Here is a 25,572-nt window from a genome sequence, read left to right as displayed (position 1 = left end):
TTATTGTTTATTTTGAGCATTTGCAGAATACTTGCAAGTTCAAAAATTCCAAAATCATTCATTTACACTCAAAAAGGAGTGGGAAGAAGAAAAACTTATTTTATCCCAACCCCATCCTCATCATCAAATACTTAACATAATAACGTTATTCAATGCTGTACACATTTAAGTTGATGTAAGCAGTGTATCAGGTGAAAAAGAAAGGCAAAAAAAAAAAGCTTTTGCTTCCAGCCTAGTCCTTTTTTATTTTTTATGTTTATTACGATTAATGTACTAAGTGCAATGATTTATGTACAAACCAAAATAAATTCATTCATTCTTTCATTCATTACTCACTCCTGTCCTTAGACTTCAAGCCAGAACAATGAACAAAATAGGCCTATACCAAATTAGAATAAACTCATTCGACAGTATTTACATTTTATAACCAAAATGTGTGTGAAAAATAGATTAATTCATTAGGGCTGGAGTTAAAAACACACCATGTGTCAGTATGCGTCTTCTTCAGGGTGTGGCTCCTGGATTTTTGCTTTTTTCCTGTAGTCTTCAAGAGATACTGTCTATTTTCTAACATGTACAATATTGTAAAAAATTAATTACAATTTAAGAACCAAGTGCACAAAGACGATAAATAATGACTGAAGCAGAAATAATATGGACACACCAAAACTGGCAAGGAACACAATAAATGTGCTGCTTCTAATCAGAGAGAAAAATGGTTCCCCCGGTGGACAGAGAGGACAAAAAGACACACACACACACACACACACACACAGATGTAATAACTGGCAGATCTAACAAAGACACACACACAATGTACTGACCTGGTAGGAGTCAATGGCCTCTCGGTCCAGTGAGCGGCTGACGGACACATCTCCTGTGTCGATGTCAATAGTGAAGAGACCTTTGGGATCCTGGTCAGCACCGGGCCCTGTCAGTCGGAAGATATGGTTCCCTGGCTTCTCAGTTGAAATAACCTGCAGACACACACAAGCACCCAGCCACACACATGACACAATACCCACATCTGAAGAGTTTTTTTATTTGTATTTTTTATTAACTTCACTATCTTCCTTCAAGCAAAAGCTGGGGAAATTACAGGGATTTTTTTGTCTTTTTTTTTTAACCCATAAAGACCCAGTGCTACATTTATGCCAGTTCCCCAAATTAATTTTTATTTATATTTAACCGTTTTTTAAGTGATTTATCACCATTTATGATAATTATACTGCTCATGTGCCATTTATGAGAAGAGTCTCTATCAGTGGCAGCTGCTCGTCTTTCAGAGAGGGGAAGCTCATTGTCAGCTTACATAACAAAAATGTCAAGTTATTTAAACATAAATTCGGACCCCCGTTCCTTTTTAAGAAAATGGTCAGTGAACTCATCGTACCAACTAAACAAGAAAACATTGAAATTATGTTAAATTGAAACAAGGAAGTACAATGAGTGTGTTTTATTTACAGTGCAAGAAATGAACAAGTAATTTCGTAGTGGTTTCTCTCTCAATTTCACAGCAGAATGCGCGACGGTATTAAACTGAACTGTGTCAGTGAAGGAGTAGATCTCAAAATAACTGTCAAACGGGATTCAGCCTTTCGACTGATCCTCCAATCAGCACGTGGAAGCCTAGCATCCAGCCCGGCCAAGCTCCGCCCACAGCTCCATTCACCCCCAGAGACGCCAGGCGTCCGGGGGCGGGACAACATCTTGGCATTTATCCAATTACTGTCCAGTTTTGAGGCAATGAAAAAAACTGTTCCACTCAGTCCCATTGAAGTGCATGGACGCTGAGCGTCTACGGGCAAATGCACTGAGCAGAGATCGAATGAGAAAACAGCGCAACGGGAATGTATGAGAAGTGAACAACATCGAGTCTGTTGATTTGTGATAAAGCTGATTCTGAACGAACTCGTCTTTGAGATGAACGTGTTCTAACACATTTGTAGTCAATGAAATCTCAACACAACCGAACATATTTAACCATTGAATTTTCGTGATTTTAGGGGCAGCCGAGCTTCTCTTGCAGTCTATGAGAAATCGCCTCTGGTCTGTATGTAACTCCAAAGTATTACAAGAGTATGTAACGCATTACAATTCTGAAACAGTAATATTGTAAAGTAAGGAATTACTTTTAAATAACAGTAACAAGTAATCTGTAATGGATTACAGTTTGGAAGTAACTTGCACAACACTGTTCATGACTATGTCCACTACTAATAAAACTACTGTATCACTAAACCATTTACATCTAGGTTCAGATCCATGAAAAAGTGCAAAGACCAGAATTGTTTTTTACTTTCTTTACAACTGGAGAGCTAAAGGCTAACACTGAATTTAGATGGGTAAGAGTCACTTGAATAAGATAGATTTCTTTTTTAATCTGATGGTGATGCTTATCTATTGCTGTCTACTAAATTTGTATGATTCATTTTTCATGAACAGTTTATTTTTTTCAAATGGAGAACAAATACCAGCAGGTTAAGTTACAGAGAAGCTAACATTAGCCAAATTGCTATTATAAATACTGTACAAATGGAAGAGTGCTATGTCCGAACTAAAATGTTTTTTTGTTTTGTTTTTTGCTCCATTTACACCCAGTGTCCACACTACCTTGGCATTACAGAGTACATGAAAAGGAGACTACTGGAGACAATGATGCTGAGTCTTTTTTTTTAGTGTCTGAAGTCTGGTTGTTTGTTATAATGTGAGTGAACAGAAATGCTGATGCAGACACCTGAATAAGTTTGGAAACTATCCCTGCTTTATGTCAGCCTCGACTATCAGCTGTTATCGACTGCAATTCAAAACAGACACTGGATCACAGGTGACGCCGTCCTGTCTTGTGATGTTTCTTGTTTTATTCTTGTTATATTTTGTTTGTATATTTAGTTTTGTTTTTTTTTTCATTCTATTACTGACTACAACCATAGGTATTATTTTGTTGCTTATGTGGTTGATAACAACTTCCCATTTCAAAAAATTATTATTATTATTATTATTATCATTATTATTATCATTATTGTTATATTTTTTTTAACTTATCATTATTATTATTAATATTATTATATGATCTTACACATTATTATCATCATCATCATCATTATTATTATTATTATTATTATTATTATTATTATTATTATTATTATTATTATTATTATTATTATTATGTTGGTCTGTTAGACTAAAATGTGGCACCAACTGCCAAAAAAGAGGAAAAACATCTGTAATAAAAGGGCTTTTGTGCCTTGGTGGACGGCTTCACTCTCTGTGGAATATGTTCATATACTGAACACTAAAGCAAAAGGGACATTTCTCTGCCTTGGATGATGACGCAAATCCATAATAGCTTCCAATTAAAAATTCATATAACACAAAACTTTGATTTGATTACATCAGTTGGCAACTTCAACTTCTTCAAAATAAGATAAGTTCGCTGTGTGTCCCTGAGCGTTACATGCCTGCTGTGACAGCTTGTTAAGGCACAGTAGGACTCCTCTTAGATGGGAAAATGGAGCAGCAAGAAATATAAAACCTCATTCCTTAAAATGTGTGGAAAAGATAAGGACACGATAAGCCAGAAGTTCTGAAAAGATCTAAATTACTGCTTATGTTTTCAATGATGATTTTTATTTTTTGTTGGCTAGAAATCTTGTTCTCGAGATGATTGTAGCTGCGGAACGATGGAGAATCTGGAGCTCCACTTCTGGAAAAACATCACCCTAACCCAAAGTGGAGGTCATGTTTTGTGAACGGAAGTGGAGGTGTGGAGCTCTACTCTCCAGCTTCCGCAGCTCGATCCTGTTGCTGTTCTCTGGAATAGAAATGATGTGGCCTATTGACTTGTTTTGAGTAGATACTTACATGAGACTGCAACAGACGTCAGCATCCGGAGGTGTCACAGCAACAGGACCCGGGAAGTTAAAAAAAAAAAAAAAGAAACAAGACAAGAGAAGAGACAAAACAAATCATGTTAAAGTCACACAATGCAAAAATGTATAATATAAAAAAAAAACAAAACAGCTTTCTCTAGATGCAGATCTTTAGTTTAGTGTCATATATTAAGAGCCAAAAACTACAAAATAATAAACTAAAGTTATTTCCAACCCAATGTGCTTGTGTAGAATTAAAGAATGAGTAACTGTTTGAATACTTTCAACTGTGCATTCTGCATCTTTATAAATATATACTGTTAACCCTTTATCGGTCAAGTGACCATTTTTGGTCATTTCCACATACATTAAAAGACAGTGACAGCAACAGTTATAGTGAGTCGACAATCTCAGGTCCAATGTGGTCTCCAGGGTCTGTAAGGTCCACCTCTGCATGAACAGTGAGTGGACCTGCTTTGTTAGGTACCATGAAGTAATGGTACTAATGTAAGGAATGATGTTCAAAGGGATCATGTGGATGTGGACAGGGGTCTGGATCAGCACTTATGATGGTCTAATGTTCTAAAAGTGATGTTGTAATATTCTAAAACACATTTTTTTTTACCTTACATGTGTTTTTCTTGTATTTTTAAGGCAATACTTTTTTTTTTAATCTCCGCTGACCTTGATTTTCTACATAATAACATAAAAGGGGAGTCAAACTCATTTTAGTTCAGGGGCCACATCCTCTTAATATGTGCTGAAGTGGGCCAGACCAGTTAAATTATGACATAATAATACATAAATAATATCAACTCCAAACTGTTCTCTATGTAATAGAGTGAAAAAGTAAATTTACATAATGAAAATGTTTACATTTAGAAACAATCCTTTAACATGAACAACCATGAAATTTATTATGTATTAAGAAAAATAAGTGCAATTTTAACAATATTCGGCCTGTTTATCATTTACACATGAGCATTACAACTTACACATCTACAAATACACAAAACATTTAGGAACTCCTGAGAGTGTGGAAGAAGGACTCAGTGCCCCCGTTTGACCTTTGGATGGGGGAACCAGCAAACATGCTACATCTGTAAAGACTAAGGTATTATAATGATGATGGAGGCAAAGTGTTTGACCACATATGGGACACTGTGTAAAAATTTCTGCAATGAGGCGACTGACGTGAGTGGCTGACCTTGCTGTTTTCTGCATTGCATACACTTTTCTTTCTTTTACTTACTATACGATTCCTAATTTGTAGCATATTAATTTACTGTTGTCAGGACTGTGTTGCTGTAAATTCATTGATGTGTGTGGGGGGGGTGGGGCTGTTTTATGTTTATGTTGTTTTTTTGTAAAAATGAATAAATATATCTTAAAAAAAACATTTAGGAACAGTAACAGGCATAATATTGTTAAAATTTCACTGATTTCTCTTAAGACAAAAGAAGATTATGCAGTTGTCAGAATCTATAGCAGTGGTTCCCAACCTTTTTTGGCTCGTGGCCCCATTTTAACATCACAAATCTCTGGTGACCCCAGACATTCAAAACAAAGACTTTTTTTTTTTGCTAAAATTAATTTGTTTTTGATCATGTAATAGTTTGCTATACTACGTTGCAAATAAACGTTAATTTTAGATGACATTTAGTCTATATAATGTATATTCTTATGGACGGAGGCAGAAAAGCCAGGTGTAGATTACTGCACAAAGTGAGAATTTGATTTTCCTTGGTCAGGATATGTACAGTCAGTCCAGCTTGGATTTCCAAGGCTGACAATTAATACTGAACAAACAAGAACTCAAACTATGAATTATGAAAGAGCTGCAGCATCTGAAACTGGCCACAATGAACATTTGAAAGATAAACAGAACCACGGTGCTTCAGTTTCAGCTTCACAGTTTGTCATGCTTTTTATGGATTGGGATTGTCTCTCTCAACTCAACATATATTTTTATTGTTAATTTTTTATGTTGTTGTTTTGTTTTTTTTTTAATCAGTTACTAGAAATTTCAGGCGAACCCATGTGGGGTCCCGACCCCAAGGTTGAAAAACACTAATCTATAGGTTACGATAGAATTTTACTGGTCTGACCCACTTGAGATTGAATTGAGTTGAATGTGAAATGTGAACTGAAATGTTTGTAAATATTTTCCGTGTAATTTTATTTTAGACCCTTTGACAGGCCGTTTTTGGCCCCCGGGCCGTATGTTTGACACCTGTGCTTTAAAGGGTTAAATATGATGCCCTTTTGGAACGTTAGCACTGCTGTCGCTCTGTCTCTGGAGCCTTAAAAGTCTGTCTGTTCTGTGCTTCACAATCACAGGGATGCCGCGAGGTCACCTTTAATAGGAAAGCATTTTCATGGGATGGCAGCGAAAATGAAAGCTTTTCTACTCTGCACTTGAAAGAGCATGGGATATGAGACTTACAAGCTCGTGCCAGATGAAGCTCAAGCCCTTTCAGCCTCTCCAAAGCTCTGTGCCATTTATCTCAATGTCCTGCTTCATCTTTCCCTCTGTTCCCTATCGCTCTCAGGCTTCTTGCTCCATCGCTTGTTACTCTTTAATATGTCTATCCTTGCTTTTCTGCTAAGTGTCTATATCTCATTAACTGCTCATCCTTCTCACCGCTGTATCTCATATTCACTCCATCTGTTCATTCTGTTTGTCATTCTAAAAGATGTCAAGATGTACAAAACCCCCGTGGCGCAAAAACCATGTATCTTCTACTCCTTCATTGTCTTTTTCTTTTAACCCACAAAGACCAAAACCATCGACTGGTGTAAAATGTTTAATAACTTCTGCACCATTAAACCTGTCGATACATGTAAATAATTGGTGTAAAATACAGTTTGTCATCTTTTCACGGTCATCAGATTTGATCCGTTTCGATGTTCAGAGGCTCCGTAGTTACCGTGGAAACACCGTCATCTTCTCCAACACTGATTCACCAGTAAAACCCATAGAGTTGGATCAATGACAGTGGATGGACACACTTGGTTTAACATTCAGTTAATAATATATTTTGTTGAAAAAGTCACTTTTTCCTCAGTTTTCCTCTATTTTGATGTCATAAACTTTGAGTTTTTATGAACTTCTACATGATCAGTGAATTAAATATAGGGAAATACATGATTTGTACTGAAAAATGCAAAACACAGAAAATAAATATAATCATAAATGGTGATAAATCACTTAAAAAATGGTTAAATATGAAGAAAGATTCATTTGGGAACTGCCATAAATGTAGCACTGAGTCTTTATGGGTTAGAGTTGGATCAATGACAGTGGATGGAGACATTTGGTTTATGTTTAGTTAATGATATATTTTACTGAAAACATCACTTTTTCTTTAGTTTTCTCTATTTTTGATATAACAACCCTCAACTTTAATCTGTTTTTTTAAGGACACCTACATCATCAGTGAATTAAAAATATAAAAATACCAGATTTTTTACTTAACATTGCAACATATTAATTACATCAAATGCAACATTTCAAAATCTATAGGAATCCTTCATAAAACTAGTCAAGTTTTAAATTATAACATACTCCGTACCATTTATTGTTCCATTTTTCAACCTTAACTGTCTTACTGTGTGGTGCTATGGGGGAATCCACCTTCAAAACAATAACTAATCCAATAATTCTACTGCAGAAACGAGCCATACGAATCATCTGTAAAGCTGATGGTTGTGCACACATGCAATGCGACTGTTTCTAAATTCCCATGTTAGGAAATTTAATGACTTGTTTTATTACAAAACTGTGCAAATAATGTTCGGAGCCAAACAAAGGTAAGCAGGGATGATTACAGAGGTGTTAGTATGTTTACGGTACAAAAAGCCGTTAAATGTATAAAAAGAAGACATATTTCTGTTATTGGAGTTAAATGACGGAATTACATAAATATACATTTAACCCATAAAGACCCAAACATCTACCATCTACCAAGATCATCTACTGATATAAAATGTCTAATACCTGTTGATCCACTAATACATGTAAATAATTAGTGTAAAATACAGTTTGTCATCTTTTCATGGTCATCAGATATGACCCATTTGGACGTTCAGAGGCTCCGTAGTGAACGTGGAAACACTCATCTTCTACACCAATGATTCACCAGTAAAACCCACGGACTTGAATCAATGACAGTGGGTGGACACACTTATTTTTGTGTTCAGTTAATGATAGATTTTGCTGAAAAAGTCACTTTTTCTTCAGTTTTCTCTGTTTTTGATATAATAATCCTCAATTTTACTCTGAGTTTTCATGAGCATCCACATGATTAGTAAAATAAATGTAGGAAAATACCTGATTTTTGTTGAAAAAAAACACAAGATACAGAAGATAATATTACAATAAATAGTGATAAACCACTTAAGAATGGTTAAACATGGCGAAAAATTCATTAGGGAACTGCCACAAATGTCACACTGGGTCCTTATGGGTTAAAGATGTGTAATTCATTAATGATTTTCAAAACGATATTTTCGAGGGATACAAGCAAGAATGCAGGGCTCAAAATTAACTTTTTGACCTAGGAGCACAGGCTAAAATCTAGGCGCACCACTATTATATAAAAAATTTGGAGAACAAGCAAAACTCTTGGCCATACCAAGTAATATTCCTATATGTATTTAAGCAATGTTAACAACCTAGAATAAAGTATTTGAATAGAGTATGAAAGAAAAAGCTTACACTGACACATGTGCAAAACAATTGTCAATGTGTGGTATATACTTTAGTTGGTTCTTGGAGAAGAAAGACGAATCACACCATTATTTGCAACAACCAACTTTTTTATTTCATGGCCTAAAGGCCCTTAGTCACTGTGGTCTACACCACACCTGAAGTCAAGTCTCCTTGACCTGGTGCCCCTTAGTCACTGTGGTCTGCACCACGACGCCTGAAGTCAGGCCTCCTTGACCTGGTGCCAGAGTGTAGGTACTTCCTGACCGCTGGCAGTGCATCGAAGTCATGCAGTGTTGGACCATCCGCAGAGATGCGCACGCGAGGGGGTGGGGACTAGATTTTCCGCTTCAGTCAGCGGGGCGTGGAGCTTGTTTATTTTCAGCTGACGAGTTACTTCTGCAGCCATTATTCTAGGCGCACGTATTAATTTTCGCTCATTTTTTTATTGGCGCACCGTGCAATCGTAATCTCAAAAACAGTTGCACTACCGAAATTCTCAGGCGCATGCGACCGTAATTCAGTCGCAGTCACGAGCCCTGGAATGATTTTTGATGTATTGACTGGTTACATATTGATGTATTGATTAGTTACATATTGATTGGTAGCCTAAAACTGGTTTTGATTTGAATGTAGTCGAGGCGTATATAAGCATTTAGCTTCTGCCTAAGCCTGTTAAGTCTCAACAGAACTCACAGTCAGTTGACTTAAAATCAGCCTCATCGATTATATGTTATTTAATATATAAACTTAAACCTTAAAAAAAACTGAGCATAAAATTAGAATAAATGGTGATAAATCACCTAAGAAAGGTTAAAAATAGAGAATATTTCATTTGTGAACTGACACAGAAGTAGCACTTTGTCTTTATGGGTTAAACCCCCTCCTCTGTGTCTTCTCTTTATTCTGCTTTTTAAACATAAGCACAAACTCCAGCTCAAATGAGAGGTGAGGATGGTTTGGACAAGGCGTTTGGGAAGCGATGTGAAGTGTTGAAAGCGTTGAAATCTTGCAAAATGAAAAAAATGAAAGTGATAATTAGGTGCATTTTCATCAACTGGTTTGTTTTGATTAAACCAGGATGTGCAGCATCGTTAGAGGAGACAGTAAAGGTTACACATGGCTATAATAAACAGAAGTAGAACATTCTTCTGCGGTCTTCCATCTAAAATGGTAGTGATGTTACTTGTTTTCATGGATAAAACTGAGGAATGATGTGGTCTCCTCATTAATCTGCACTGACTAATACCAGACATGTTTTCACACGTTGCACACAAGATGCCATGGAAACAGCCGACCAGACATGTCAGTTGACTTTTTGCTACATCAGAAGCTAATTGGGAAAATAAAGTTCACATTTCTATTCCATGTAGGGACAGTCAACCTTTACATTTAACCCATACAACCTGTAAACCAAACCCAGCCCACCAGAGGGTCCAACCCAGCCGTTGACAAATTTGTGAAATGCAAAAACTTGCATTAATGTAACTTACTTTACATTAAGAATCAAGGATGTCGATCCCAAGTGGGCCAGACAAGTAAAAATTTTATCATAGCAAGTGGTGCCAGGCACAACAAACCCCACCCCTCGCAGGTATTGTAGCTTATTTTGGCATCAATCCAGCTGAGGTCACTTTTTCTTCAGTTTTCTCTGTTTTTGATATAATAACCCTCAACTTTAATCTGAAGTTTCATGTCTATCTGCATGATCAGTGAATTAAATACAAGAAAATCCATGATTTTCACTGAAAACAAGGCAAAATACAGAGGATAATATGAAAACAAGTGGTGCCAGGCACAACAAACCCCGCCCCCACACATATTGTAGCTTATTTTGGCATTCATCCAATTGATGTAGTCATGTCTATGCGTGTGGTGATGTCAGCACATCAATTACCTCTATACATGTGTTAAGTCTGAACAAAATTGAAACAAAATTTAAGTTTTTATAGATGTGAAATTTCATCCATTATAGGAAAATGGGGAAAAACAAGACTTAAAAAAAAAATCATAAAAAAATTGAAACTTCGACCCACTTTTCCCAAAATGTAATGACAGCTATTGTGGGTCACTGGCAATCTGTAACCCCAATTTGGTATGAATTCAACTAATAGTTTTGCTGCTAGAGTTTTAACAAACAAACAAACGGAACCAAAAACAATACCCCTTGCCTCCCCTTCAGAGGGCAGGGTAATAACCTTTAAATAATGACAAATCCAAAAATCTCTCTATCCTTTTGCAAAAAATGATCAACAACTGAACAAATTTAAATAATCTGCATAAGTGTAATTTTAACAATATTATGCTTGTTACTAAATGTTTTGTGTATTTGTAGATCCACTGTGATCTGTAAGTTGTAATGGACATGAAAATGATAAACTGAGACATGATATTGTTAAAATCGCACTTGGAAAACTTGAGAGTTAATATTATTTATAGGTTATTATATTAGTACTTTACTGGTCTGACCCACTTGAGATCATAATGGGCTGTATGTGGCCCCTGAACCCACCCATCATAGTAGATAAACAAGAAGTGGTTAACTGCAACACCAGCACCATGGACAGCACCACTGATAGTACAATTGACCTTGTGCATGTGTGATTTTTTTTGTTCTTTTTTAAACTTTATTTTTAAAGCTTTTCAACATTTATAGAACTTTTCAACATTTAACAAATATAACACTTATAATTCCAAGTAATGTGTTCATAATACAAAGATTGACACTGAACATAAATAGAAAAAAAGGGCAATACAAACAAAACACACATAAGACAGTCAAAACTGAGAATTCTGGTACGTTTAAGGGAAGTAAATAAACGAACAAACAAACAAATTAATCACAATATAAACAACTAAAATGTATCTACAGTTCCAGGCCAGGTAATGTATTCACATCATGTAAAACAGGCTCTCATATTCTTTTAAATTTCCTGCTAGTGCATGTGTTTTTGACTGTTTTAGAGCTTGGATTTTGATGGGAATCAACACTGTGAGGTGTTTTTAATCTCTCATTAGGTGCATTCACCCTTTCAAAAAAAGTGTAGAAATATTTGTTCAAGTTTCCATCAACCTTTCCTATAATCCTTCCTGTAAAAAAATACACATAATACATTGATGGGAACCCATGTTTGGAGTTCAGTTAAGGAATGCGTTGGGGTACAGTACATATATCCCTAATAGCCATCATTTTCCTGTCTCTCTGTCCTTGCAAGAATATAAATACTGATACTAAAGTCCCAAACTCATAGCTGTCATTTGGGGCAGATATTTCAGAGGAGTAATCACAGTCGCACCAGATGCTGAATGACAAAATGGGTCAGATGAAGAAACCCACAAAAAGAATAAGGTACGACTAAAATCGCACTCACAGATGGCTCCGCATCAAACTTGTATGGATGTATGGGAGTGGAGAAAAACCAACGACGGATGTACGGGGTGGTTGAAGGTTTGAATGGGCGTCAGAGGATGTATAATGAGAAAAAGTGCGAGAACGAAGGACGTAGACGGTGAAAAAGCGGGCGAAATTGCCTATAAAGATACAGTAACTTCAGATGATGAGCAAGTGAAGTGTCAGGAGAAGTTTGCTGTGATTAGGAGATGTCTCTGTGGGGGGAGATGTGTGATAATCTGAGTCACACATACACACCCATTCCAGCTAGGAAAGCATCCTGGCATGGAAATGTGCACCCAGTGACTCTGTCTCCACTGAGTCTGTCTCCCTCTGTGCATGTGGGAGGACTGATGGGAGAATCTCACCTCTTTCTATCAGCTCTCATTACCAGCCAAGCAGACATGAAAGACTGTGGGGCTCGTGATACTGTGGGAGGATGACAGGAGGTGTGGCACTGCTTCAGCAACACCAAACACCTCAGAACACACCAAAACAATAGCTCATCACTTACTGGGTTTTTTTTTGGCATATTACATGTGTTAACTTGTGTGTATTAAAACCTTAATAACATCTAGGGCTGTGTAGTCTGTCTGTGTTGCTGTCATGTGTCAGAAGGGCAACGAAAATATGTGGAAAAGAAACAAAGATGAACAAACGTGGATGCACATAAACACGCTTGTTATGCAGCTCTTCATCGGGGTGTCTTTCAGTGTCGTACATCAAGGCAAAAATATGCTGCAAGAAGCAAAGTGTGCAAAAGAAAAGTGCAAAGTTGAGCCCACGTAAACGTCACCACATTGAATCATTATCATACAAATTATGCATACACACACACATATATACTGTCACACACCATTGTCCTTGTGTGCATTGTGGGTATTGTTTTCGGTTTGGTTTGTTTGTTAACACTCTAGCAGCAAAATTATTGGTTGAATTAATACCAAATTGGGTTTATACATTGCCAGTGACCCAGAATAGATCTTATTACATTTTGGGAACAGTATGTCAAAGTTAAATTTTTTTATGAATTTTTAAAATATTTTTCTTCTCCCATTTACTTATAATGGGCAACAGTGTCTCATCAGTGGGGCTGTCCATGGTGCTGGTGTCGCAGTTAACCACTTCCTGTTTATCTACTAGGATGGGTGGGCTCAGGGACCACATACAGCCCATTCTGATCTCAAGTGGGTCAGACCAGTAAAATACCGACATGACAACCTAAAAAAAAACCAACAATAATAATAATAATACATTGGTTTTATATAGTGCTTTCCTAATAATAAAGTCTAGTAAGCTCTCAAGTTTTCTCTGTTTTAGACTGAAGGGGAGAAAATTACATTATGAAAATGTTTGAATCCACAAACTATAAAAACTATGGTATAAAAAAAAGTGAATGACATAAACAGCCGTAAATTTCTTATGAGAAGTAAGTGCGATTTTAACATTATTATGTCTCAGTTTATCATTTTCACATGTGCATTACAACTTAATTCACAGTGGATCTACAAATACGCAAAACATTTAGTAACTAGAAGCACTCGGAGAGCGCAGACCTCCGCCAAGGCTGATCAGTGGCCCCCCCCGTGGGCCCCCCCACCCCCGATCACCACCAAAATTTAATCATTTCTTCCTTATCCCATTTCCAACAAACCCTGAAAATTTCATCAAAATCTGTCCATAACTTTTTGAGTTATGTTGCATACTAACGGACAGACAAACAAACAGACAGACAAACAAACAAACAAACCCTGGCAAAAACACAACCTCCTTGGCGGAGGTAACAAGTATGATATTGTTAAGATGACACTTACACAGGTTATTCATATTTGTCCAGTTTTTGATCATTTTTTGTGAAAGGACAGTTTGTAAATGTAACATTTTCATGTAAGTTTACTTTTTCACACTAAAACAAAGAGACATTTTTGGATTTGTTATTATTTAAAGGTCATTGGCCTGCCCCCCAAACTGGAGGCAAGGGGTATGGTTTTTCATTCGGTTTGTTTGTTTGTTTGTTTGTTTGTTTGTTTGTTTAACAGTCTAGCAGCAAAACTTGGTTGAATTCATAACAAATTGAGTTTATAGATTGCCAGTTACCCAGAACAGATGTGATTACATTTAAAGTTTAAGTTTGAATTTTTTATGAATTTTTAAAATTTTTTTTCTCCGATTTATTTGTAATGGGCGAAATTTCAAATGTCTATAAAAACATCAATTTTGTTTCAATTTACTTCAAACTTGACAAATATATGGAGGCAATTAATATGCTGACATCAGCACATGCATGGACATGATGATACAATACATGTGAGGGGCAGGGTTTATTGTGCCTGGAGCCTGGGGCACTGCTAGCAATTGTGGGCCCTTCATAAAATTCAATATGTTGTCGATTTGTCGGATTGGGGGGGGGGGGGGGGGGGGGGGGTCGTATGTGGGGGCACGGTCCATAACTAACAAAACCAAGGCTAGCATGAAACGAAAGTGAAATTTACCATACTGTACTTTCAACGTCCAACTGCCGCCTTCTATGCCTCTATTAAATAGCGGACCTTAAATGACATTTTCACAACTTCTAAACTGTATCCACTGGACCCCCTCCACTGCTCTATGGGTCCCCCGAAAACGCTGGGGCCCATGCATTTTTAATGTTTAACCCCCCCCCCCCTTTATGGCGCACCAGCCTGGAACCACTTGATTTTATTTTGTTTGTTGTGTTTTGAGGGAGAATATGGGAGGCTTTAAACCCCAATGTGTATATTTGTGTGTGTACGCATACATTGTGTGTGTGTGTGTGTGTGTGTGTTTGAGGCAAAAAGACAGTATGCAGCAGCATCCCTCAGTGGTGCTTCAGTTATCCCTATCAAGGTCATACAGCCAGCTGCGAATGACAATCACTGGCCATGAAAATGCTCCTGGGACCAGGCCAGGGCTTGTGGGTGTGTGGATGTGTGTGAATGTGTGTGGATGTGTGTGAATGTGTGTGGATGTGTGTGAATGTGTGTGAATGTGTGTGAGAGAGTGGGAATAAAGAGGAAAGTGATGGTCTGATTGTGACTGTGTATTGGCATGCATCTGTGCACACAAGACCCTTGGTGTGTAAGAATATGTGCACTCAGTCAGTGCGTGATTGTGTGTGATTGTGTGTGTGTGTGTGTGTGTGTGTGTGTGTGTGCGCGCACGCGCGCGTATAGAAAAACGCCAGGCTTGACCAGTGCTCCGCCTGATTGTGCAGCCACTCCATTCTGCTAATGGAATGGAAGATGCAGGGTTTGAAGGCCTGGCGATGATGACACACAAAACCAGCAGAGTCCTCAACACAAACCAAAGGGAAAACAATGGTGCTAATTAACTACCCTTTGATTATTCAGTCAGACCTGTGCTATCTAGTATGTCTGCCACCACGTCTCGAGCCAATCAGAACAAGATCGAGAGGGGCAACAATCAAGATCAGCCTTTGTTGAAAAAAGAAAGGAAACAAAAAGGCATAAGTGTCGTTAAGCATCAATAACCTGTTAAGGGTCAATTCGGCTGCTGTAATGAGAAATTCTGCGCTGGAAAGGAAGTTTATTTCACACTGATTGGTTTAGCCTCATCTCCGTAGATTGGCTCTATTCATTTGTAGCATCACATTCAAGGCAAAAATAGAGCATATGCAGTTCACACAAAGAATAATATGGAGAACCGCAGTAATATTAGTTTAAAGTGTGGTTACATAGGTACTCAGATATTTAGCAAAGTAAAAATATACTGTCCGGTTCTGGTGTGACCAAAGTAGGAGCTTGGTTCGAATTGCCGGCAGTAAGTCAGACCTGTTCCATGTGCATGTTGGACTCTGGCAGGGCTGCTCTTTGTCACCGGTTCTTTTCATAATATTCATGGACAGAATATATATGTGCAGGCAGGGGCCAGAGGGGGGTCCACTTTGGGGACCACAGGATTTCATCTCTGCTTTTTGCAGATAATGTTATCCTGTTGGCCTCATCGAACCTGGACCTTCAGCATGCACTGGGGTGGTTTGCAGATGAGTGTGAAGTGAATGGGATGAAGAGCAGCACCTCCAAATCTGAGGCCATGGTTCTCAATCGGAAAAAGGTGGTCTGTCCTCTCCGGGTCGGGTTTAGAGACCTGGCCCCTAGTAGATGAATTCAAGTATGTCAGGGTCTTGTTCACGAGTGAGGGAAGGATAGAATGTGAGACTGACAGGCGGATCGATACAGCATCTACAGTGATGTGGTTGTTGTATCAGTGTGTTGTGGTGAAGAAGGAGCTGAGCTGAAAGGCAAAGCTCTTGATTTACTGGTCAATCTACGTTTCTACTCTCACCTATGGTCATGAGTTTTGGGTCATGACTTAAAGGACAAGATCCTGGATACAAGCGGTCGAAGGGTGGGTGGGCACACCCTTAGAGATAAACTGAGGAGCTCAGTCGCCAGGGAGGAGCTCTGAGTAGAGCCGCTGTTCCTCCACGTCGAGAGGGGCCAGCTGAGGTGGCTTGGGTATCTGTTTCAGATGCCTCCTGGACGCCTCCCTGGGGAGGTGTTCCAGGCATGTCTCGCCGGGAGGAGCAACAGACTATCAACTGACCTCCCAGTAACATAACACAACAGAGAAGTGGGTTTAACGTGGAAGCTGTAGGCGGCGCTGGAGCCAGGTCAAACCCACCAATAGAAACTCTTCTCTCATCCATCAGCGTAGGCCTCACAAATTAAGTGCAGTTTAATTCGCATGCAAACTTTTTGAAGTTGCAAGCAAAGAGGAGTGATTTATAGCAAAATTATCTTTTTTTTTATTGCCACTTACTGTCTTTTGCTCTCATATCTCTTTTTTGGTTGCAAATCTATTCTATTTGATCGATGAATAAAGAAACAAATGTCTCTCCCTAGAATGTAGAGTATTACATTGCATACATTTAAAAGACTCAAGTCCCAGTGCCTTAAATTGATGCTTTTAGAGTACATGTACATATGCACAGTTGCTTACCGACCACCAGGATTATAGATTTATGTTTTTTAATGGACTCCAAGCGAGAAAAAGGATCAGAGAAAGAACAAAACCACAGACCCTAAAAGCCTGAAAAGAATAATGAAATTGGAATATAATACCTGCGCCCACAGAGAAGGCCTTATTTTACTAAGACAGAGGAATGAACACTCATTCAGTGTTGCTTTAGCTCGCACAAGGACAGCATCTCCTGGGCAGGTCACACTCAACAAATCTGCTTTTTATTGCTTCTTCTCTGTTTTTTTAAGCCACTCTCATCAAAATGGATTTCACATCTGCTCAATTTGTCGGTAGGTCCAGGCATGAATTGAAATTTGCTTCAGATGGCTTTAACTCACCTCCGGCTAAAACCCAACCACAAACCATGATTAACATGCCGAGAGATAGACAAGAGGAGAAGGCAGGAACTTTCTGGTCTTCCTAAGACAATTAAGAGAATCAATTAGACTAAATGACGAAGCCGGGGGGGCTGCTCGGTATCTAATGTAGCAACATCGCACAACCCGACTTCCTCACTACCCAGGCTGAGACAACACAGCTGAAGGAAAAATCAAAAGCAGTAAACAGAGAGGAAGTGAAAGCAAATGTTGACAGACATCAGGTAGAGGGCAACAAGAATGAGGAAATATACAAACTGACATGTGGATCAAAACAACATGCAACTGGGTGTTGAGACAATGGTACAAAAGGTGCCAGATACGTCTGCTTTCCTTACTATATTAACCAGGTCTACAACCAAACCACGTGTATATATCTCTCACCAACAGCCCTTTATTGGAGCTGTCATGTCAGGTGAGACGCATTGTGTTGATTTGTGAAGTATAGATGGATAAACACAGGTTGAATAACTGGCAGCTCCAGCGCAGCACACAAACTTAAGATGCCATTAGAGACTGAAATGTTTGACACATCACGCTGATACATCTGGGATTGTCATCTGTTGTTTAATTGTGGTCCAAACGTGGGTGTGCATTTTTGTTTTCCTACATGTCTGCTGGTATGAATTGTTGGATGTGAAATGGTTTTGTTTCATGCCAATTCTTCTTCTCGATTGTTGTCTCGTGCCTATTTATAAGCAGTGTTGGGAGTTACAAAAGTAATGCATTACAGGAACAGATTACTTTTTGCTGTAACAAAGTAGTGTAAGTTATTACGAATCAATTTTCATAAATATTTTACTTGGTACATGTTCAATAGTGCTTGCGTTATGACACTTTTCACCCATAATTTAATTACTCAAATGAGGCAAAAAAAAACCAGCAAGACCGTGAGACCTTAACGAATCAAAAACGCGTCTATCAAGTTCTATTTCCTGTTGGTGTTCAGCCAATGGGTGAAGACGGCAGAAGACAGTCCATTGTCCACATGGACGTATGCTCATTACTAACCCTAACCCTGCTTTACAGAAGCTAGTTAGCATTAGCATGATCAGCAATGACAAGGTAAGCTAACGTTTCTATGACTAGTTAGAATTCTTTAACAACTGCAGATTTATCTACCCACGTCCTCGGTGCCACGCCCCCTGTTTAAACACGTAAAATGTTGAAAAAAATGCAAGCATTCCTGCTGGGATTTGAACATCATAGACTGTAGTGTTACCTACTAAGCAATCCATCCACATGTACTTTGGGGGGCAAATTTATGCTTCCCAAGGCTCTTCTATGTCTTGTGTTGGGGGGTGTTAGCATTTATGACGAGAGTCTGGACGTAACTCAAAAGTAGTACAGAAGTCATGTAACACATTACAATTCTGAGACAGTAATATTGTAAGATAAGGAATTGCTTTTGAATAACAGTAACAAGTAATCTGTAATGGATTACAGTTTGGAAGTAACTTGCACAACATTAAGTAGTAAAACTCACAAGAAGTTGTGTGTTGGAATAAGCCTGGTGTTTATGGATATCTTTTGTTGAATACTGTAACCCTCAGCTGGCCTCGCTGTACTGTTTGTTGTATTGTATGTTCATGAACATGTGAATGAATGAATGAATAAATAAATAAATAAATGGATGGAAAAAACCTGCCGTTGCCCTACTGTTTTGGTCACTATTCTCCTTCCACTCTTTCGAAATGATCTAAATCTGATGCATAAGTACATGCTAAAACTGACAGCTATCATACAACATGGCAGGTATGTGTGGGTTGTTGTGACAGTTCCTTCTGGAAGGATTTGTCATTTTAATGCCAGGCCAAACCTCCTCATGTGTAAATGTCCCAACAGGACAAACTCAGTCCAAAGGCAGTGCTGTTACATCCTTGACCTAGCACCACCCAGAGCACCACCGTGACTGCTTTAAACAAATACAAGGAGCCAGAGATGTTTTCACCCATATTCCAGAATGATAATGTGTTCACACAGACCTTTTCCTCTGTGTTGTCACGGTGCTTAAACAAAGTGTGGTCAGACTATGCAAGACTAATTGCTCATCTAGCCATGTATTAAACCAATGTTTACTTATTCCAACATGAAAGGGAGCTATCCGAGAAATTCCAAGTCGGTACAGCTGGGCTAACAGGTACTTAACATTCTCAGACAATTCTCAGATAGTAAGATTTGCTTTGTTTACAACAGCGGGGGAAAAAAAACACGAGCAAACGCACATTTAACAGATGAGACAAAAATGTGAACTAACCAATTAAAGGTGCAGTTGACTAGACAATTACAAATACACTTTCTCAGTAACTACTGCATTGCATTATAATTCCAAGGTGCTTGCTCTTTATCCATATAAAAATTCCAGACTTTTTCAAAACTGCTATTTTTTTCCCCAGACCTTGCCTTTATTTACTTTTATACTTATGTGCCTACTTTTTCGGTTGAGATTGTCCCTGTTGTGTGTAGTAGAAAAGTTAATCTTAATAAATGTATGAATGAATGGATGCATAATTCACAGTAAATTACATTGTACTGACAGAAACGTTTTCAAAACATATGAAAAGCCCAAAAATGTGTGATTATCACACAAACAAGTTTCACTAGAATCATCCCAGTACTGACCGCTTAGTGAAATCAAATCGAGTTTTTTGTGCCATTATGGTTGAATAGCCTAGGTGTTATTGTGTTTTATTGTTTATTGTGTATCATGCATCTGTTTTACATTGTTTGGACTGCGTATGGCTGCTACCTTGGCCTGGTCTCCCTTGCAAAATAGATGTCTGATCTCAATGGGACTTTCTGGTTAAATGAAGGTAAAATAAAATAAATAAACATGTTTTCTCATGTTTTTTTTTTTTTAATCATACAAGATTATGTGCCTTTGAGCATACTTTCATCCATTCAACTATAAGAGAAACTTTTTTCCATACATTATTAAGACTTTCAAGGTCTAGAAGGTCTTTTCAAGGTCTAGAAAATAGTCTTTAAAAACTCCATACTTTTTAAGACATCCAAGACTGTGCTAACACCCCGTAATTCTCAATGTCTGCCTTCCTGCATGTGCTGTGTTTTCTGTCTTAGGTTGAGTTAAGTATCTCTTAAGTGCATTACCAGAATTATAATGTGTAGCCTTCCTTAGACAAAATGGGAAACTGTTCATATTCTGAATGTTAAAGTGAAACATGCACTCATTAGGTCACCCTTAACCAACACTCAGACAGATATTACTGTATCTGTGTTAGGGACGCTACTAAAGCAGGTAAACAACACATTTATGAAAGGGAAGAAAACTGTGAAATGGATTTTCAAGGTGCGCTCTGATATAAATACTGTCAACAGACTAGTTATCAACCACGTATATATTGTTCAGATTTATTTTATTGAATAACTGAGAGGTACAGTAGTGGAAAAGACTAATTATTTTACCTTGGATGCCTATTTTGACAATCTTGTGTCAGAAATCCCACCTGTGACTAGTGCTTAGTCTCGTAAATATTTCAAAAAAACATCAGGAATAAACATTTAAAGTACTTGAGGTATGATTGATTTATCTTCTGCAGTACTTGAGCGGGCTGAAAAATGGTCCCATCAACAGTGACTGAAGTGGCAGATACTAAGAGAAACATTTAAGCATATCAATTTCATGGCATGCCTCAGCTGCTGTGTGAGCTGTTGTGAGCTGTTTATGAGGTCCCCCAGGGAGGGCAGGGGAGAGACCTCTGTATCAAAACAATTCCACAGCTAGCAGGAGCTGTGACATAAACAACAAGGTTCTTACCCTTCCCCTGCGACTCCTGCTGACAGCCAACCCACCCCGGCCTCTGAGAGACGCACATGCACACGCTTACACACATGCAACATCATACATGTCAAATCCTAGCCCTCACAATCTCACCTCTCCCCCTTCGCTCTACTGTTTATCTCCAAGAGAAAACGAGTAGGCCGCGTGAAAAATGACCGGCTGCCACATGGAAGTGGTAGGTTGCATAAGAAGAGGGAAGCTATTGGTGTGGAAAATCAATTTCGCCAAGTCGCCAACATATTGGGTAAAATAGCCCACATTAGCCTGCCTTCTCATGCAAAGCTGACTCTATTGGTGGTGGTGGTAAGGGGGGGGGGGGGGGGGGGGGGGGGGGGGGGCTGGAAGATACAGAGATGACAAAAGGATGATGGGAGTGTACCCCCGAGAAGTAGAAGAAATGAGGAAGGCACTTGAGGGAACACAAAGAAGGACATGAGAGAATGATGGTTTTATGCATGAACATTTTATCTAATTGGTTGTATGCATGTGTAAGCGTCCGACAATGGCTGTACTGGGCCCACAGCGTGTAGAAATAACTGGTATCCTTTCCAGACTACATGTATCCGCTGACTCTGTCCCTTCTTGTCATGTCTCTGTGGTTCACCAGGGAGGATATTTGCATAATGGCCTGCTGATGGTTCTCCCAACAAATGTACTGTATCCTTCATCCTGTACAATATGACACAGTGTTTTACAGTAATTACACTCACAAGGTTTGGTTGGAGTGCTTTTAGGCCATGTCTACATGAAACTGCATTTTTTTCCTATATGATCTTTTTCTTTGTCGCTTTCAAAAAAGTGCTTCTAGGGATGTTTCCATCACAATTAACCAGGGGGAAAAAATGTCTGTGAACCCTAAACTTTGCCTGAAAAAAATAGAGGGGTTGTAGGACTATTTCGGCCGTGTCCACACAAAACATCTTTTCCGATATGATCTTTTTCTTTGTCGTTTTCAAACAAGTGCTCCGTAAACGCGAAGTCGTTCCCCACGACGACTGAAAATGATGTAGTACAAATGCCAGGCCTGTATGTGGTGTTGTAATGCTCTCGCAAAAGCTCTCACAAAGAAGACGTGGAGTATGCGAAAAAAGCTTGCTTGGTTCTACGGGTCTGATACAATATTTCCTTCTGGTTGCCTCTCTCTAGATCCAAGAGCATATAGTAAATATTGTTAGCTACGATTGTTTGTTGCTCATTGTAAAGAAAGAGTAGCTGAAGATTTTGATTCAATATTTCCAATAAGCTCAATAGCTGTTGTAGCACAAGCACAACTCTGAAGTCTGCCGTTGTTGTTGTTGTTGTGAAGTGGCATCTTGCTTCCAGGATGAAAGGTTAGAGAGGTGGGGCTATGACATCATCATTTAAGAAAAGTTGTGGTTTGGTTGAACACAGGGTGCGATTTGTCAAAACAACAGAGGGAGGGATTTATTTATTTTTTTTGTCGGAAGGGGGGCAGCAGGGCGCGGTCCATAACTAACGTAACTAACACTGGCGTGAAAAGAAAGTGAAACTTTACATACTTTCAACGTTCAATTCCCAGCTTCTATTCCTCTATTACACAGCAGATCTTACAAGAATTTTTCCCAACTTCCTGTATCCACTGGACACACAAATGCTGGACCCCATGAATTTGTCACGTTTACCCCCCCTTTATGGCACCCCAGTGCATGTGGGTGTTTGTGAATTCTGAGACTGACGACATTTTGGTTCAGGTGAACGTTACTGCCAGTAATGCAGGATATATGTAGGTGTAAGAAAACTGTCACAACCTGCCTGTTATTTCAGTTGGTTGGTTGTCCCCCCAAGGAAGAAATTCATTGAGCAGAAGTAGGGATGTAAAAACCAGAGGAGGGGTTGATCCCTCCCAACAAATCACACCCTGGTCATACAGATGAATACGTGAAACTGGCAATTTCAAATGTATCCACTGTGGAACCCGGTTTCCAAAACTTGCAGTTTCAGTGACTGTAAACGCCGCTTTCGTGTGGATGAAAGGCCTATCCGATAAAAACCTTTTACAGATATGACCGAAAACGTCTTCATATGGACAGGGCCTCAGCTTTGATTAAGGGTCACATTTGCTCTTGCATCAATAACATCACGTACTGCTTATGCAATGACACTGCTTCCAACTATAGTTGTGTTCATTTTTAGCCAAGATGTTGTATTTAACAATGGGAGAGTCTGAACACTGTGTAAAGTATAGGATAGCCCAAAGATATCCTGTACTTTAGAAGACTACTACATCATGTATTTATTCTTATTTTACTAGTTTTAGCGTATCTTACATTTGTATCTGCAGATGTGTACAGCACTTTGGACACTTTACATTGTTTTAACCCTTTCATGCATAGCGGTCACTACAGTGGACTGCTATTCTACAGCTGTTCTTTTGTATATTCTTGTATTTTGTTGTTTTACTTGTTTATCAGCCAACACAGTGGACACTAATTGGTCAAAACACAGTAATTTCCCATCAGAGAGCAAACTTTAATTGATTGCCATTCCAACATTTATTTCAATATAAAGTAGCTCCTTGTTTTGGATAATCCCTTATGGTCCAACTAAAGCAAAACTTAATTTAAAAGGAAAAATGTGGGTCATTTAGCAACACTAATCTGTCAAATTGTCTCTAAAATGTCCCCTCAGAGATTTCAAATACCGTGTTTTGACCGTTATGTACCATCCCATACACTGTAATTCATAGCATTACTGTAACTTTCCTGTTCTTGATAAACCTGATCTGCAGTAACATATTTGAGTGTACATGAAATGCTAATTGATATCAGACTATAATTAGCACTTTTTTTTTTACCAAAAAGATGGGGTTTTTTTGTTGCATATTATCTGAGTGAGTAATAACTAGTATTATAGTATGTTAAAAAATGTGAGAAAACATCTGATTGGCAGCATTTAAAAAAATGCATTTCATAGTTTCAGTCAGTAAAAGCATGTTCCTTTGCTTCAAAAACTAAATGTATAGTGTCCAGCTGAGTGGATATTTTTGTAACTCCATGAAAAATAGGTTCATTAAAAAAAATTTCAACCACATTTTTTATGCATAAAGAGGAATAAAAACAGTCAGGAAAAAAAAAAAAAAAACCTTGAATAAGATTCTCATAATTCATGCATGAAAGGGTTAAATATGCTATATAAATAAACTTGACCTTAACCTTGAAAGATTCTCAATGGGGTTCAGGTCTGGACTTTCTGGTGCCCAATTCATGTGAAAATGAGTTCTGATGCTTCCTGAATCCTGGCATTGTAGTGGTCAGGGAAGCCTTTGGGAGTCAGAAGAGTTGAAAATCTTGACTCGAAACAGCTCGTTACCATCACACTACTCATTTAATGTTTCCAGGGAAGCTCAAACATTCTTCCCACGTCGCATTAGCACACTTTTGTTGGGGAAAAGGTAAATACAAGGTTTTGAGAGTCCCAACTCATAAAACAAAAGCAGCGAATCATACAGTTAGCAACTCATGTCTGACCTCGAGGTGAACAAGTTTCGTCTTTACGTCAGTGTGCGTCACCATAATAATCTAAAGTATTTAAAGCAATAGTACACAGGGAGACAATCATTACAGCATCTTGGAATAATCAGGGATGAAACTTTTTGGACACATAATGTGAACCTATCACACTGGAACAGGATCAATCTGGACTCATCAGACCACATGACCTTTTCCCATAGAAACACAGTCCAATCTTTATCGGCTAAAATTTGCTTAGAGGTCTTATTTATGTCGTTGTGCATGAGAAATCAATATAAGTAAATCCCCAAAGGAACTTTGTGTTGGTAAATGCAAGTTATGCAAATGTACAAGATTTCAGTTCTGTTGCAACATGTTGATGGTCATATGAACTATGTTTTCAGGTCAAAAATGTCCAGTTTCATCACAATTAATGCTATATTTTCATGTCACAAATGGCCAAGTTATATTTTAACTGAATTTACCTGAAAAACAAATATTCTATTCTTTTAGATTCCCCTATTTTTCTTACAAGATTATATCCTACATATCACATGTTTTACGGAGTATGGTGCTGATCCATCCTGCTTATGTTACACCAATACATACATTAAGAATGTCACACGTCACTTTTTAAATCAACAGTTTTCTAATAATAAGCCTTTTTATAAAGAAATAACAATTCTATATTGTTATTTACCCTTTAGTATGATGATAAACTGTACAATAAATAATTCTGATACTAGTTTTTGCACAGGGATCATTTGTGGAAATGGTGACATGGCTGCCGAGCATCAGTATGATGGGATCTGGAACAACCAATTCACATCCGTCCACTGCCACATTTTGTGTTTTTGTGTCAGCTGTTATTGTTTTAGATCCACAATACTAACATTTATGAATAAGAGGAGAATTGGCAATAGTAAGTATATAAGTTTATTACTAATA

General features: G+C 38.2%; 1 protein-coding gene across 1 annotated transcript in view; it reads right to left on the bottom strand.

The window, feature by feature from the left end:
- Positions 1-25,572, bottom strand: part of cdh13 (cadherin 13, H-cadherin (heart)) — a 1,127,464-nt gene that overhangs the window by 610,658 nt on the left and 491,234 nt on the right. Inside the window, 2 exon segments of the mRNA XM_030136869.1 lie at positions 825-977; positions 3,865-3,870. Coding sequence (XP_029992729.1) covers positions 825-977; positions 3,865-3,870 — 159 coding nt within the window.

Source organism: Sphaeramia orbicularis, chromosome 6 (genome assembly GCF_902148855.1).
Source record: "Sphaeramia orbicularis chromosome 6, fSphaOr1.1, whole genome shotgun sequence".
NCBI classification, from domain to species: domain Eukaryota; kingdom Metazoa; phylum Chordata; class Actinopteri; order Kurtiformes; family Apogonidae; genus Sphaeramia; species Sphaeramia orbicularis.
The sequence above is the reverse complement of the archived record's forward strand: the minus strand, read 5'-3'. Positions and strand labels throughout refer to the sequence as shown.